This window comes from Rhamphochromis longiceps, linkage group LG15, assembly GCF_057381845.1.
Source record: "Rhamphochromis longiceps isolate RC_006_pf linkage group LG15, R_longiceps_female_GT1.1, whole genome shotgun sequence".
Classification (NCBI taxonomy): Eukaryota; Metazoa; Chordata; class Actinopteri; order Cichliformes; family Cichlidae; genus Rhamphochromis; species Rhamphochromis longiceps.
This window is the reverse complement of record NC_140571.1, coordinates 39901610-39919077: the sequence shown is the minus strand read 5'-3', so window position 1 is coordinate 39919077 and position 17468 is coordinate 39901610. Positions and strand designations below refer to the sequence as shown.

The following is a 17468-nucleotide window of genomic DNA, read 5'->3' as shown; positions in this document are numbered from 1 at the left end:
AAAAAGTTTCTAAAACCCCAGAAAGTTTAGAGTTTTCCTTGGGGAAAGAGCACAGTCCTCACTATATGCTGTCTTCTGCTGTCAGATTAACATACCAGCTATGATATGGCACTCCTTTTCTCTCTCTCTCTCTTGGTCTTGTCTTTTTTATATATTTTTTGTCAACCTACATCAAAACTTTTAGAGAAGGAACAATGAGGAGCAGGGGTGCGTTGTTTAATCCCTGTATTTGTATGTGCAGGATCAGGGTGAGGCCATTGCCCATACCATGACTGCCCAACGGAGCAACGCCCGCATTGAAGGTCTTAAGGCTGGTACGCCTTACGTGGTGCAGGTCCGCGCTCGAACAGTCGCTGGTTACGGTCGCTACAGCAGCCCAGCCGACTTCAGCACCAACCTCCAAAGTACGTTACACCCCGCCTGCGTTACTACCCGGGGATATACTGGGATATGTCTGTACAAATAGTGCAATGCAAAGCTTATAGATGTGTTGGATTTTTTCAAGCGTTTATAGTGTAAGAAGCCAATATGCGAGAAACGAAAAAAACTGAAATTCTTGTAACGGACTTATGATTTGATGAAAATGTACCTATGGTCAGCCAGTCTGTGTATCAGCCATACCCTTCCTCTACTTTATAAAGGATGTGCAGATTCTTCTGTATACAGATTAATAAACCTCGTACTTTTGTACTGAGCTGGATTGCAGCTAGTTTGGTCGATGCTTGCGGCAACTGACTAACTAACTGATCACCTTCTCTCTTTAATCTTGTAAAGCTGACCCCCCAAAGTCGCTGCAGGAACAGCTGCCGCTCATCGTTGGATCAGCCACCGCCACCTTAGTCTTCATCATTGCAGTTGTGGTCATCGCTATTGTCTGCCTGAGGTGAGAATCCTGCTACTAAAACAGCAAGGCTTACAGAAGCATTGGTGCCAAACTGTTGTTTTTCCCGTCAATTTGAAAAAAACAAAACAAAACACCGAGATAGCTTCAAATGTCAGCTTTGTTTGCTTGTCCTCCAAACTGCCCCGGAACAGTCTCAGCGGATTGCTTTGCCACCTGTGAGCCCACTGAATGCCAGATTAGCCTTCTGAATCTGTGAATAGTAAACAGCTTTGGCCAAAATGCTACTTTGCTCAGTGGAAACAGCATGGTGGAGCAGCTGTTGGGCCTGATAGGCCTGCCCTCACGGCCCAGCACTCAGAATCAACTGTGCGTTTGCCCGACCACAAAGAACCCAGATGCGCCCCTGTCTGCTGAGCCCAATTGACTGGGAAGCTGCAAGTGGCTGCTCTTACCTTTCAGAAAGTCTGACACTACATCAGCTGGGTCTAACCGCACTCGTTTATCCTTTATACCATTCATTTGTCAAGCAGAAAATGCCGTGCGAGGGTGTCTATATGTGCGAGAGGCTGGCACCCACTGCTGACTGGTGCCCACTTGGGTTCTCTCTGCAAGCCAGTTCAGGCAGCTGCTGACAAGCGTGGGCATCGGTCATGCTAGACTGAATAATAATCTCCCTGGATCCCCCTCCTTTTCTTTCTCCCTCCTGCCTCTTCGCTCTCCCTAATTTTCACACCGCTACATTGTGTCTCTCTCTCTCTCAGGGTCTTGGCTTAGCCACTGCTCTGACTGCTACAGAAGAAGGGAGAAAAATAGAAATGATACAAAATACACAGCTTCGGCATATACCAGAAGAAAATTAGAATTTAAAATAAAATGCAAATTACCATCGGGTATTTTTTGCCCCGGTTACTGGTTAGACAACAAAGGAAGCACATTAACATGTGATTTCAACAACCCAGCTCCGTATCCGAGCCTACACCCCATCCCCGCTGGGTGCGAAAGGGACAGATGCATGGAGGTGAAGCTGGAGGAACTGAGTGGCTATAAGAGGACAAGAGTAAATAAGTTCATAAAAACAGAAAAGGGAGACTGACAACCAGTGAGCAAGATTGAATTGAAATGTGCAGTGTGATGTCTGCGGGGCGAGGAAAGTGAGACAGCTGAGCTTGCTGTTTGAGTCCGCTTTTGTCACGGCTGCTCATTTTTTTTTTTTTTGGGGGGGGGGGGGGGGGGGGTACTGAGAGTGAATGGCTTTCACTTGCCGCTTCAGACAATAGTATGATATCCTTTTGTTTACACTTGCGCTACAGTCCCCGAGTATGAATCATTTTTACCACTAGGCATTGATACAATCTTTATCAGCGTATCCCTTGCTTCCAGCGCACAAAAAGACTACACATATTTACCATGCCACATCACAGTGCGACTGCATCTCACGCTACAACTAGGCGTTATTAGGGATCTGTTTTCTCCCCGTGCCTTTGTTCCTCAGCAGTGTTTGTGTCCCACTGTGCAGGGACCACGTGACTCAGTTTGTGTTTTCATCTTTCTCAACAGAAAGCAGAGAAACGGTTCAGAGTCAGAGTACACAGAGAAACTGCAGCAGTACAGTAAGTCTCTCTGCTAAGCTCGCTTGCCTGTTCCAACGGCAGCATGTCTGTGCTTCTCGCTGTCGTCAGAAGTGATCAGACAGATATCACATTGAATATTTATTGCTTGGCAACGGAGATTCACTTTCCTGTTCTTGCCACTGAATCCCCAATAGTAACGCCGGGAATGAAAGTCTACATTGACCCCTTCACCTACGAGGACCCCAATGAGGCAGTGCGCGAGTTTGCCAAGGAGATCGATGTGTCCTGCGTGAAGATCGAGGAGGTCATTGGCGCAGGTAACCCACCAAAGCTCCTGAGCTACAGGGGGAAGACTGCTAGTCACCTCCAGGCCATACCATTAGAGGACTTCACACCAAGCGGTACTTTCACTCAATTCATCGCTAGCCCTCTTCTTGCTCGCCTCCCTACCGCATACCGTCACCTCTTAGGAACGTTTTTGTGTTTTTTGTTTTTTTAGCCTTCCAGATGTCCAGCACTGTGTTAGTGTGACTCACAGTTCTAGCACCCCCCACGTTTACCACGCCGTGTGCGTTTAAACTAGTTTTAATACCCATTGTATGGTAGATTATTTTTTCACCCATGTCCTAAAAGGCAAAAATTACCCCAATCCTGCAATGGGAGCAATGCAATAAATATGGCACAAGAGTTATTGATAACTGATTAAATTTTTGTAAAAGCACAACCCCATACAGACAGGATTGATTTCTCTAGGGGAGAGTTTAATCCCATCTGATTGCATGTATTTTCCAGTATAAGCTACAAACCTGTTTTTTTGCACACTTATTGAACTTTCGTGTGCACAGATAAACACTGAGCGTTAAGGTTTTGAGTTTCAGCAGCTGCCATCATTGAAATAATGCAGGATGTTGTAATTCTAGTGGTAATTATATCTGGCTACTGGCAGGAATGCTGTAGGATACCTTATCTACCTCTTAAAGTGGGCTTGTTTTCTACTTCTTTCATACCTCATTGCACTACTCTGCACTTCAAAACTGATGCAAAGGAAATTGAAATTTTAAAAGAAGGAAGACTGAAGGTAATGTGAAAATGTACTGTAGTTGCTGTAGCTCACAAACTTGTGTATGTTGTGAAATATCGAGAGATTTACTGGCCAGCGATTGCCTTAATGAGCACTGTGTGAACCTGCGAGGGCGTGATTGTAATGGATATGTACTTTAGAGGACTTAAAGTCCAGCTCTTTGGCTCTGTGTCTGGTTTTGTGTGTGTAAGCTTGGGGAATTCCTGTCTCTAAGAGCCATGGCTAATATTTATCTGTTGTACTCTTCTAGAGGTTTAAATCTGTCTGGTTGGGGTGTAAAATATATTAAATTGCTCCAAGTCCAGGATTGGCTGCCTGTAACCCTGCCCACTTTTTTATATCCGGAGAACCTCTTAATTAAAAAGAGGATTTTTACTGGATCGTTATGTTTGACCTTTTTTTCCCTGGTACTCACACCCTATCCACTATGTGGTTGTAACCCCCTTGTTTTAGAAACCCTCCCTCACATGATGTTGTAGACAGTGAAATATTTTATGTCTTTGATATATTTGACAGTTATATCTCTGCCTAAAAGCTACAGGACTGTGCCATGTGAGGTTCAGATATTTTAGCATATGTTTCTGAGCCAAAAAAGGAAGACGTTGTGATGGCAGAGATGGGAATCGCTTGCTTCTGCTACTACCATTACTACTACTACTACTACTACTACTACTACTACTACTACGACAGCTCTTCTACTGCTGAGGCAACTTCTTGAAACCCTCGCTCCCCAGCATTCGCCTTTAAAGTGACAAACCCTCAACCCCTGTCTTCCCTGTCCCCTTCCTCTCCTCTCCCCCTTCCTCAATCCATCCCTCCATGCCCCTCAACCCTTTGCCCCCGCCTTCCCTGACCTCCCCCTCTTTGTTACCTTTGCACCTGTGTTGACACGCATCACTTTCATCACCTGATTTTTCTTGGCTTCTTGCACACGCTTGGTGTAGAGTGTAAACATAAAGCGTCCACAACCCCCAAGCTCCTGTCTCCACCCATCTCTTCCTCCTGTGCTCACTTCTCCGGCCCCTCTGAAGCTTAGCACCCCCCCCCCCCCCCCCCCCCCCCCCCCCACAAACCCTTGACCCCCCTTTCCCCGTAATCACCCTAAGTCTGGCCTATAATGTCACCCAACTTTACCCTAAAAATGTTATGCTTTTTTTTCCCAGTCCTGTGTCATTTCACATTGTGCCATTATGCCTTTCACTCACCATTTGTTTTTCTTTTAGTATGTAAGTTAACAGTATAAAGTCACTGTATGCCTCCCCTTATATCACAATCCCTTAAGACTGGCCTAGAGTCTTGGCTTCTCTTGCAGTCCCACACCCCCTTGTCCCACTCTGCCCCCAGCTACCCTTCCCTGGCTCCTTGGTTCTAACCAGTTAACTGTCCCCTCTTCCCTCTTTCCCCCCACTCTCCTCCACTCTTCCGTCATGCCTCTCTTCCCTCCCTCTCTCTCTCTCTGTCTGTCTTTCCATCTCTCCTCTTTTGCTGTTTTTCTGGCTGTCTCACCTGGGCTCTCGCAGGAGAGTTTGGGGAGGTGTGTCGCGGTCGCCTAAAGCTGCCCGGGCGCCGGGAGATCATCGTAGCCATCAAGACTCTCAAGGTGGGCTACACCGACAGGCAGAGGCGAGACTTCCTATCTGAAGCTTCCATCATGGGCCAGTTCGACCACCCCAACATTATCCGCCTGGAAGGTGTGGTCACCAAAAGTCGTCCGGTGATGATTGTGACCGAGTTTATGGAGAATGGAGCACTGGACTCTTTTCTGAGGGTGAGAAAAAACTAATTAAAAAACAAGCACACACCAGAATAGCCTTAAAATTAGTTACTCTGTATAAAATGTGATTTTATGAGTGATGCAACACTACTGGGTAAATAAGCCCATCCAAAGCCGCTGGATTTTTGTTTGCAGTTATCTCACTGTCTTTGCAACCTTAAAAGGTCTTCTTAAGTGCAGCTGCAGAGCTCACTATGGATATCTTACAAATCCTGTATTCTGGCAGTTGGTGACATTTACAGAGCTCAGTCTCCAATGAATCTCTGCCTCAAAGTCACATCATACACTGTCTGCCAGAGAAAAGAGGGGGGGCTGATACAGAGATAATGGAGAATGGAAGAATATAGAATGGGCATGTAGAAAAGAGAAGGAGATTACGGCGTGAGATGATGAGAGATTAAAGATATAGGTAAGAGGACATAAAAAAGTGTAGAAGACACTGAATATAGAGAGCTAAACCATGAAATAACCATGAGCTAAACCATGAAAGAAGAGGCACACAGGCTGTTTTTTCCTTTGAAAATGGATCCTTGATCTGCAATGCAGTTCATACGTGTCACTCTCTCCTCCTTTGCTAGCTCAATGATGGGCAGTTCACAGTGATCCAGCTGGTAGGCATGCTCCGTGGGATCGCAGCAGGCATGAAGTACCTGTCAGACATGAACTACGTGCACAGAGACTTGGCTGCCCGTAACATCTTGGTTAACAGTAATCTGGTGTGTAAGGTATCTGACTTCGGCCTGTCTCGTTTCCTTGAGGATGACCCCACAGATCCAACCTACACCAGCTCACTGGTGAGTTAGTGGATATATTACATTTGACTGCTTTTTGTGTTTGTCTGTATTCCTGTGTTTAAAAAGGCTACATATGTTGTTCCAACATCAACCCATTATTGTTGTTTTCTTTTAATCATCGTGTCCAATAAATGCCCGGTCTGTTCCCACAAGATCAGAGGTTTTTCTTGTCACTGTGGCACAGACACGTGGACAAATTAAGAACAGTTAAGGGTATAGAAGTCTATATTAAAGGGTGTGGAATGATCCAGTTAATGACATTAATGAATACGTGAAATTTAAAGATCACAAGAGTACCTCCAATCGCACGCAGGTGTTACACATGATTTGTTTTAGAGTCCCAGAAACGTTACAAAATCGGTTGTTGACAAATTGCTGGAGTCTCTAATATTCTTCAACTGGCAAAGCAGTTTGGGATTTATGTCTGAAAGGGTATACTGAGGATAATAGACTTATGAATATGAACGATGGTATAAAGACAGCTTTGTTTTTTTCTTCTCAGCTCTGATTCGGCCCGATATGAAAGACGCTGACCATTTTTTACATCCATGTATAGTAAAGCAAAGAAGGAGATAAAGCACAGAACAATGTCAGGAGGCGTGCAGAAGGTCAATTCTCCTTATGGCAGGAAGCAGTTGTGTTCATTTTTGTGCTCTTTACTCCAAGAGACACTCCTAGTATGAGTCAGCAACTGTCTATCGGGTACATAGTTGAATGAAAAGGATTAACAATGACACTGAAAAATGCACTGTGCTGCACATTTCATATCCTTAAAGTTTCACCTCTCTGCACGTGTCATTTGTCTGTAAACGTCTGACTAACCTTGTGTGAATGCGGTGTTTGGGTTCTATGGCATGCACCCATCTGTTGTGCATCAACGTTTCCCTTGGATAGTTTTTTTCTCACCCTCTCTTTCCCTCTTGTATGTGTGTGACTCTGTGTTTGCGCTCCATCTCTCCAGTATTTCATGCTCACCTACTCATTCGCATATCCACAGGGAGGGAAGATCCCCATTCGCTGGACCGCTCCAGAGGCAATCGCCTACAGGAAGTTCACCTCTGCCAGCGACGTCTGGAGCTACGGCATCGTCATGTGGGAAGTTATGTCGTATGGCGAGCGGCCGTACTGGGACATGAGCAATCAAGATGTAAGATCACAAGAGAATTTATGCTTATATATAAGAAACCACCTTCTTCTTCCATTTATGTGGAAGAGCCATTCTTTTTCTCACCACACATCCACCCACAGCTCCAACTTTTGCTTGCCCTTGTTTCTGTGAATAACCAAAGCCATTTTTTCCTTCTTTATCCCCGGTTTTTATAATTCCCACCATTCACTCTCTTCTGCCGTGCTGTTTTCCATCGACCGCCTCTCTCGCATTGTCCGCCCTCCCTCTGCGCTACACTCTGTGATTAGAAGTGATTGGGATTTCTCTGTTGTCCTTCCCCAGGTGATAAATGCCGTGGAGCAGGACTATCGACTGCCCCCACCCATGGACTGCCCGACGGCTCTGCACCAGCTCATGTTGGACTGCTGGGTGAAAGAAAGGAACCTACGACCTAAATTCACCCAGATCGTGGCCACGTTGGATAAGCTTATTCGCAATGCTGCCAGTCTCAAAGTAGTCACCAACAGCACACAGTCCTCGGGGTAAGCCTTAATATAAAAAGCACATTGGTCACGTTAAAGTCAAAATTAGTATGAAGGCCATGTCAAGTGGAGATTTGCAGTAAATGCTTGTTTATGCTGAGGAACGTGTTATCATAGAAGGGGACTTTAAATGTGAGGGTGTTTTTCTAAATGCCCCTGAGGGCTCTTGTTAAGTGTAATGCTCTGTGTATTAATAATGCATAATTATGGTCATAGCATAAATGGATATTAGTAATGACTACCTTTCCTGAGTCATATGGCGGATTAGGCTTGCTTGGCTTTTGCGGTGTAATATAATAACAAGAACCTTCAGTCAGTTAAGTTTATTGATTTAAGAAACTCAGTCAGTAAAGAGAGTGCTGGTCAGGCAATTTCATTAGCACCAAGGGAAGAGAACTCTGCAAGTATTGCTAAGTTTAAATAGTGGATATGAATGTTCCTGAATCATCTGCAACAGGCTTCTTTTTTATTGTTCCGATATCGTCTCATTCAACTCTTTAGTTTGCACAAGCTCAGGGTAAGCTGTTATACAAATCCAAATTACCATTGCTCAATTCGAGCCTTAAAGCAGCTTTATCGCCAGCTGGGAGCTCGACGTGTCACATCTACATTTAGCTGAACTATCTTTCCGTCCAATTGGTTTCTTGGAAAGAATTTGGAGGAACGAGTTGGCACAAAGCTGATGGGGCTGACCTACCTATCTGTCTCTGCATCGGGGTCTTTCTGTCTTGAGGGAGGGACAGAGACAATCCTGGGTTGTGCTCAAGGGGGAAACCAGGGTCTCGGTTGGCCACAGGAGCGACGCTCTTAGAAGATTAAGCTTGCGGTTAATTAGCCCGATTAAGGCGATGCAAAAAAGAGATGAGAGTGCCTTTTAATTAGCCACTAACGAGATTTTAAATGGGCCAGCAGAGAGGTGGCCTCCTGCCGATAGACCTAACAAGGGAGGAGTAAAAGATGTTACAGTCGTCCTGGTCGGCACTGAAGGGTGGCTGGAGGTTAGCTAACGCTGTCTGACATTAAAGACTTTGACTGCGGGAGTTGCACATGCCTGACCTGACTGAATATTTGCCCGCGTGAGCTTCGGTGATTTCTATCCTTTGCTGCAGCTCAATCGGTCAGAACAAGCAAAGAAAGAAACATCAAACTTTTTAAAACAATGACTGCATAAAAGGCCAAACCACTGACTAATGCAGCAGCCATTTTTTTATGACATGAAGTTCGGCTCGTAGTGGACTCACTAGCTAGCTCACAGCACTATCCAGCCTTCCTGCTGCGTTGTGCTTGTGGCTAACATGTGGCCAGCATAAGTCTGGACCCCTTTTGAAGCCAATTTTATGGGAGGACCAACAATACTCCATTAAGAGAAGCCAGAGTCGTGCGTTAACGACAGCCCAAGGGCTTGGATGCCCAAGCACAGGCCTTATTAAAAATCACTCCATCTACACCACTCAATGGAGCCTCTGTATCACTGTTATTAACTCCCCTCCTCCTCCTCCGTGTGCTTTCTCCTTCCCCTCTCGTTCTCTCTCCATTCCTTTTAATTGTTAATGAATCTAATGCCATCAAAAAGGATGACAGGGATCAACGGAGCAGAAAGGAGTGGAGACAGTGGTGCTCTTTCTTGTTTTTTCCCTTCACATCCCAGGACATTCTCTCCACCTCCACCTCCTCTGTCGTTCATCTGCTGCGCTTCGCTCTGAGTTGTTGCGCCGTTTTATTAAAACTCCCAAGGTGGCCTCTCTATCTGCAGCGTTGATCAGCGCAGGAGGTTAGGTTCTTTTTTTCCCCTAAAGAAGCCCTTTTGGGGCTGTCAACAGGTGTGCAGCAACACGCAGAGCGCCCTCCGACACGTTTTCAAGACGTTTGAGGGAAGCGTTGCGCAACTAATCACATTCATACGCTGTCAAACACACATGAACTATGAGTTTGTGAGTCATTTCTTCCAGAGTCCCCAACATTGCAAGTCGGCGCTAATGCGAAACCGCGCACACATGTGAGTGACATCTGTGTTTACATTTCAGTGTTTTTCCCTCTTTTCCTGAAAGCAATTTTTAAAAAATATTTCCACCTTTGCGGACTCGTGTTGCACACAGTGTATCATTTTATGCATTGGTAATTATGCACTGAAAGGCATATGGCTCCCAGCCTGTCGTTTAAGCTCGTGTTCTCACAGCCGGACGAAATTTGATTTGAACTGACCTGCAAAACCGCAAAGAGTCCAATCTTTCCAGATCAGATTTAAAGCACGTTTGTAGATGGTTTAATAGTGCAATCAGTACAACCACACAGATTGAATTTCAAGTTGTTGTTGATCTTTTGTTTTTTTCCTCCTTTCATCAGTCCCCAAACAATACACCGACATCTCTTTGCAACAAAAAGAACGAGACGCAAAACACAAAGACAGAGCTTTTCAGATATTTCCAGGTTTTCATTTCTTGAGGTTTTCATAAAGAAGGCACTTTTCTGCATTGTTATTAACATTATCACCATCACCGATGCTGCCAGGCAGATGCATTCCTGACTAAAACGATCTCCACTTGGTTTCTTTAACACTTGTTGCTGGTTTAAGCTAGATTTGAAGCTCTGTGTGTGAATACACGTGACCTCCCCTCACCAGCTGTTGCGCCAACATCCACCACCCAAGCCTCCAGCCAGTCTCTCCACAGTCACAACTTGCTCCTCACCCACCCTGTACATTCCCTGGGTCCTCGCCCCGCCCCTCCACTCGCCCCTGCACACAACTCAGTACAGAGGAGAGGAGAGGAGGAGGGGGGGGAGAACAGAGGAGGAGAGAAATGGAGAGGTGGCGCTCAGCGGGGGGCGTTTGGGGGTGAGGTTGGCCGGTAGAGGCACACAGAGTGACGACCTTAACCCTCTCTCTCTCTCTGTTTCTCTTTCTCTCCTCCCTCCCTTCCCCCCTGTCCCCTAATGTAGGGTTTCTCAGCCCTTGCTTGACCGCTGTGTGCCAGACTATACCACTTTCACCACTGTGGGGGACTGGCTGGATGCCATCAAGATGAGCCGCTACCGTGACAACTTTGTCAACGCAGGATTTGCTTCCTTTGACCTGGTGGCCCAGATGACAGCAGAGTGAGTGGAGCTACTCAGGTCTACAACGCCTGAGCGGGACTGAGATTCAGAGTCAAATTAAAAACACTTAAATATGATGATGAGATGCGGAAAACAGGTCTCTGAACCAACTCAGATATCACAGAATAAGAAAAAGAATACATTTATATTTGTTTTCCAGTAGGTATGCTCACATACTTTGATATATGCTGAACACTAGTTTAATAATTGAAGATGTCAGAGATAACAAAGTGATTATATTTGGTTGATCAGAAGTTGCTTGCTCAGAAACTGATACTTTGTCGCCCGTTTTAGAAGCAAACAAATCACCGTTACACGATTGGACAGCACCGCAGCCTACAATTTTTAAGCTAACTCCTGCGGCTGTTTCCTTTACTGCAATTTGGTTCAGCTTTGATCATGTTTACAAACAGGAAATGATGCAATGGAAACCATGGAAATTGCAGGCCAGTGATGATTAAATAAATGAATTAGGATTATAATGATAAATAAATCATTCTCATTAGGTGCATAATAGACAGTGGAGGTGGGAGTAATTTGTTTCAATTTGGCTAGGCTGACAGGTGTGGTGTACTGTGGCTCTCTGTTGCCCTTAATGGCCAGTAATTCCTCTAATGGTGCCCATTTATTATCATTTCATCCTCCGTCACTGTGCTGATGGGGTTGGCAAAATATGGGGGGTGGGGGAGAATTTGTTTGTGTGAAGTTGTGGCGACTCGAATGTGACGAGAGGACAGATGTGCGCTGCGAAATTGTGTACCTGCGATTATGTACATATCTGGTTAAGTGATAGACTTCACTGTATACCTTTGTTTTTGAAGCAGAGAAACTCATAAAGTGAGAAAGCATGTTGTCTGTAGGTTATATTAGATCAGAAGGGACAGGACGCGTACAGAGGCAGAGCACTCGTGGTCAGCTGGTCAGCTGATGGTCTGCTCTCTCCTCAGCTATTATCTGGAGAAGTCAACTAAGTGTATGTATAGACATATTTATACTAGTATGAAATTACTGAGATTGAAAATATCCTTCACACCATTACACCACAACCAGTCTGAATCATCGACATAAGGCCGGATGGATCCATGTTTTCATGTTGTTTTAAGTTCTGACCCTTCGAAATGTCGCAGCAGAAACTGACACTCATTACCCAGGCACCTGCTATGGTCCAGTTTTACTTAACCTCTGCGTACTGTAGCCCCTGTTTCCTGTTCTTAGGGGTGACACCCAGTGTGGTCTTCTGTTTCAAGGTTCAACTTGTTGTGCATTTGGAGATGCTCTTCTGCATACTTTTGTTGTAACAAGTAGGTATTTGAGTAACTGATGCCTTCCCATCAGCTCGATGCACTCGCAGGAGGCATTTTTAACTCAGAGAACAGCCACTCGCTGGAAAAATTCTCTTTTTTAAACCATCCTCTGTAAACCCTAAAGATGGCTGTATGGGGAAAATCTCAGCAGATCAGCAGTTTCCAGCCCGTCTGACTTTGCCACGTTCAAAGTCACTTGACAACCGAGCTTTGCAATGGAGACGCTCTGTTTGAACTGCAGCAGGTTGACTCGACCATATGCACACGTCTAAATGCATTGAGTTGCTGCCACGTGATTGGGTGGTTGAAAGATGGACCTACCTGCTGAAAGTAGCATGTAGTTATACAGAGAAAGGCTGTTGTTGATGAAGAAAACCTTTTGCTTCCGTGTTCCCGTGTTTTTTTTCTCGCCAAGTGACAGACGGGTATAGACTCTGTGAAGTCTGCCACCTGCCAGACAGTAGCGAAGTTTGCACTTTAATCATTAACTGTCATTACTGCTGCTCGCCTCACATCCTCATGCCCACCTGCTGGGTAACAAAGGTATCATGCATTAAGACTAACACTCAGATGAGTGCTCCCATTTTGTTACCTCACTCTCAGAATCCATTTTATGGTCCATCGCCAAGGTGAGGCCTATGTTGCGTTCCCACCTGGTCGAGTATGTGTTCACTTGTGGTGAACAGTGAAATTTGCACTTCAGCTTCATGTGATGTTTTCCTTCTTTTATTTCTTTTCTTTTCTTTTCTTTTGTTTTCACGACTGAGCCACCTGTTCTCATTTTTCCTTTTTTTTTTTTGTTTCCTTTTTGTTCTTCGCTCACAGGGACCTGCTGCGGATAGGGGTTACATTGGCTGGCCATCAGAAGAAAATTCTTGGTAGCATTCAGGACATGAGACTACAGATGAACCAAACACTTCCTGTCCAGGTGTGAGTGAGAAGACACGCAAACCGATGCAGTCGAAGGACAGCCAGACGGAAAAAGGGGGAGAAACTGTGCCAGAGATTGCCACTGGAAAACCCTAGCTGCCTGACCCATCTCTGCCAATTAGACACTACGAAACTGGCTTGCAGTGCCTCTGAATATTTTTTCTTTCTTTATTTCATTACCACTTACATTTCCTGTTTCTGCATTTTTTGTTAGTTTTCTGTTTTTTCTCCCCCCATCCAATCGGAGCTTGTGTGTTTTTGAAAGAGGAGAAATAGTAAACCCCCGTATATCCTTACGCGTGCCTCACCAGCTCTGGAGTGAGTTGATGTTTGCATGCATGTGCATTGTAGTGGAGTTGGCCTTAGTCCTGTCACTTAAATGTCACACTCTTATCCTCACACAAGAGCCCCTCCCCTTGATTCCTGTTCCCAGCTCTGCTGGATGATCTATGTAGGAAAGAAGGAAGACCCTTGTATAAAAAAAAGTGAAAACGTTTTTACATATAACGAAAATCAACGCAAAAAAAAAAAGTGTTTCAGACCACGAGAGAGCGAGAGGACAGTTTCCTTGTTTTGTTTTTTCCTTGCTAGAAGTTGTTTTATTGTGCATGTGTGTTGTTCTCCATCTTCATATTGAAGGTGTGTTATCTAAAAGGGCACTTGCTGGAAAAGGGTGGGGTGGTGGAGGAGGGCAATACGATGGGCTGCGGTCTAAAGGTCGAAGGAGTGACGGAGGTCAATAAAGGTCAAAGGGAGGCGGCCATATTTCTGGACACCTGTTTTGGTTGCTGGATCCTCGGTAGCTCAGAGACGACCTCTTCACTCTGACCTGAAGTGACTCAGGATAGTTTCCCAGTGTGGGAACACCTGCTCATCAACTGCATTTTACACCTGGTATTTTGCTTTTCTACTTTCCTTTGTCTGCACCATATTTTCTGTTTGTCAGATTTTTTTATTTTAATGTTTTTCTTTCTTGATCATATTTTGGGAGATTTGTGGTTTCAAAACGACTGGTCAGACTGAAGTACCCCCGCTGGATACGCGGTGACGACTGGGGGGGAGACGAGGACTGTGGCAACAAAATAGAAAGACCCTTTTGGCCTTTTGTGTGCATTTTTGTATGTGAGCGTGCGTGCATGTGGGTTTGTATGTGTGATCAAGTGCGACTGGATGTGCGGGTGTGGCGAGTTGCACACAAATATACTGTACAATACGGCTTCCGCTATTTGCCACCATGGAGAATTTACGCATGAACTGAACTGTGATAAGGAGCAAATATATCTGAAACACTTATGCTATATTCTGTGGACAACTGTTAAAAACATTCTTTTTTTTATTGAATCCAAAAAAATGGACTTTGGACGTAAACATATATATATATGAAATTATATATATATATATATATATATATGCATCATGCAGAAACTGAAGACAAACCATGATGGACACTTTAATTTCTACTTTCTATTGTGTGGGTTTTAGAAATAATCAGAATCCTTGTTTTAATTTCTTGGCGTCCTGCCCTATGTATTTATTTGTACCTCACCCACCAACCCACACACCCCTCCCCAACACCCAGAAGGACTTTAGGCCGTTTGGGGACTTGGAACAATCAGAAGGAAGAGAAACTCCCAAGAGGATTCACCTATTGAATTGATGATTATTAAAACAAGAGAAATTGCATAATAATTGGATATTGTATTTTTGTTGTTGTTCTAAACAGCCTGTACATGTTTTGTAACAAAAAATAAGATAAATAACAAGAGAAAAAAATGGTGTTTTGACAAAACGGACGTGCTGTTGTGAAATGTTTGATTTTGAGCGAAGAAAAGGACAAAGGAAGTCAGGAAGTAGGGTAGAAGAGTTGAACACCATTTGTCTGGGTTTCCTCTGAATGGTCAACTCACTGTAGGTGTGTTAAAGTTTTTGTGTGCCATTTAAACTCGATATTAAGCTTCCCTGAATCCATTCTCATTCGCAACATGAAGAGCGTTTGTGAAGCTGTACTTAATCGTCTTCCAGGCACATTATTTTCACTCCTGAAAGTCACTTAAATGCAGACCAACACATCTTACCAAGGACTGTTATTATTAGGGAGCAGGTCCAGAGGCATTGTTGTGTCAGACTAGTCATTTCCACCCCAAGAGGTGGAACTCCATCATGTGACCTGCACTTTCCTACAAAACGATACTCACGTGAGAGACATCAGAGGAGAACCCTGCTGGTCACTGTTGGTTAAAATAATGCAGGTGGCCCATCGGGTCTCACAAGGATATAAGCATGCGGCTGACACAGACATCCAGGGCAAGATGACCCATCATTAGAGCTCTTCATTCCCTCTGTGGCCTGTAATCATCCTGTTTCAGCTCATGCCGCTAGTGCACGATTAGTACAGTGCAGGATCAACAGCCCAGACACGCAGTCAAAATCTGCAGCTCCTTTCATCGTAGCTGAAAGCCACAATTCTGAGACTGCACCATCTGCACTCCTCACGGAGAGGTATTTCAAGTTAGCTGAATAGGGATCCGCAAGGTACATCACCGGTGTCACCTTCCAGAGGTGATCAGCACATTATGACAATATTATTCCGTAGATATGTAAGGACAGCATGATGTTAGTGACTGTGGAGCGTGCCAACCCCTCATAAGTTCTTTCAAATGAAGAGGACGTTATGCAAAGCACACAATGCGTTCCCACCTTTGCGTGTTCTCATTCCACATACATGTGTTGTCACTACTGCTAGTACACTCTATTAAGGGCTTACTAACATGTAACAGTTGTAGGAGAAACTCAAATAGGAATTCTGCAGTTAAGTCAGACTTCATTGAGGTCGCCAAGGCATATTTGACATGATGGCTCACAACCAGGCATGTCAGTCCCGGCGACAACATTTGCTAACATGAGTAGAATCTGTTGGCAGGCTTTAATTTTTTTCCACAAGTATATTGTTTCCTCTTATGATGCAAAACACTGTTTTGTTGGAAAAGAGCGATAGACATTGAGATATGACAGAAGCAGAAATAACAGACTCGTAGTCTCACTTTTTTCATTTGTCAAAGTTTCTTACCATACACTTCCTTCACTGGGCTCAGTCACTCAGCTTAACCCCACTGTTGTCAACTTGGATGCGGTGCCAAACGAGACACAGCTGACGGGCAAAAAAAGCTGGAAAACAGGGAATAAAGGGGCTCAACGAAATCAGAAGGCAGACATGCCTAATCATGAAAAATGACAGTTTTGGAGCTCGCATGAACTCTTGATGAGGTGCACATGGTGTTCCGGACCCTGGAGCTGGGTTCACCAAAGTTAACCGGCCATGAGTGATGAGCTCAAATGGCAGCGTTGCACATATTTAAAAGATTAAACCGTCACCACATCAACGCAAACAATTAATCTTTAAGTGTATTTTTCACACATTTGGGAGAGTGTTTCGTATTTAACATCGCTGAGAGGAAATAGCTTTCTCTCCTGTGTTCTTTGTTCATTTATCAGACTTTATGATGCTGAAATTGAGATAAACTGGTACTTTTAGTCTGTGTGAGCATGTGTGTGTGTGTTTGTGTGTGAGACCATATGTTAGAAAAGTATTGCCGTTTTCATCATCAGAGATCGGGCTTTGTCCGCTATCTCCTTGTGTGCCACATGGATTTAAACTATCCAGACATTCCTGCCTTTCTTTACATTTTACATCATCCACCACAGCACATTCACCCGCCCTCTCCCAACCCCGCCCCTACCCCCGCCCCTCACTTATATATCTTTAGCTTTTTTTTCTTCAGTTGTGTTTTAAATAAATATATACAGTACTGTCTTTTCTTCTGTCTTCTCTTCTCACTACGCATATGTCTTCTCGCCACTTTTAAACACCCTCGTAAAAGTAAGCGACATGTTTCAGAGAGTACTGTACATGTTTAGTGAAATGGGGGTAGGTGGGGGTGAATGAAGAACTGATAGACTCAATTGTTGATTCCTCTTTGAAAAGGATTGAGATGTATTTAATGATGCAGACATAAACAAGAAATTACTAAAAGGTGATGATGCATTCTTGTAGAAATATTTTTAAAAGACCCTTTTGCATTAAATTATTTAAGAAATGAAGCCTTTGTGTTGTGTTTTGAATTGATAATTTATGCCTGTGGACTTGGACGTGTATCATGTTCTTATTTTATGCCATGCCAGTTCGTAATCACTCACTTGTTTTGCAGTCAAATTATTGCCCGTTACAAACATTTAATGTTACTGTGACAAACCCAGGGCTTTAAAGTAATGACAATAGCATGTCTTCTTGGGTAAAGCAACATCAAAGCCTTCATCAGGACAGAAAGAAAAACATATTAATAAATAAAAATTACAAAAATAAAAGACAAATCAGGTTTAGCTTAACCAGGGGTAGGCAACTCCAGGCCTCGAGTGCTGGTGTCCTGCAG

At 44.2% G+C, this 17468-nt stretch overlaps 1 protein-coding gene across 6 annotated transcripts in view; it reads left to right on the top strand.

Annotated features, from left to right (window-relative positions):
- Window positions 1-16836, top strand: part of ephb3b (eph receptor B3b) — a 58249-nt gene extending 41413 nt beyond the window's left edge. Inside the window, exons 7-16 of one of the 6 annotated variants that reach the window (XM_085382957.1) lie at window positions 242-404; window positions 775-883; window positions 2402-2454; window positions 2610-2816; window positions 5017-5264; window positions 5849-6064; window positions 7062-7211; window positions 7515-7714; window positions 10652-10807; window positions 12937-16836. In XM_085382957.1, the coding sequence (XP_085239083.1) occupies window positions 242-404; window positions 775-883; window positions 2402-2454; window positions 2610-2816; window positions 5017-5264; window positions 5849-6064; window positions 7062-7211; window positions 7515-7714; window positions 10652-10807; window positions 12937-13045 (1611 nt within the window). In that variant the 3' untranslated portion in view covers window positions 13046-16836. Of the gene's footprint in view, window positions 1-241; window positions 405-774; window positions 884-2401; window positions 2455-2597; window positions 2817-5016; window positions 5265-5848; window positions 6065-7061; window positions 7212-7514; window positions 7715-10651; window positions 10808-12936 lie in introns of all 6 variants that reach the window. The other 5 variants (XM_085382956.1, XM_085382959.1, XM_085382958.1 and 2 more) reach the window with 5 other exon arrangements.
- The last annotated feature ends 632 nt before the right edge of the window (window positions 16837-17468 follow it).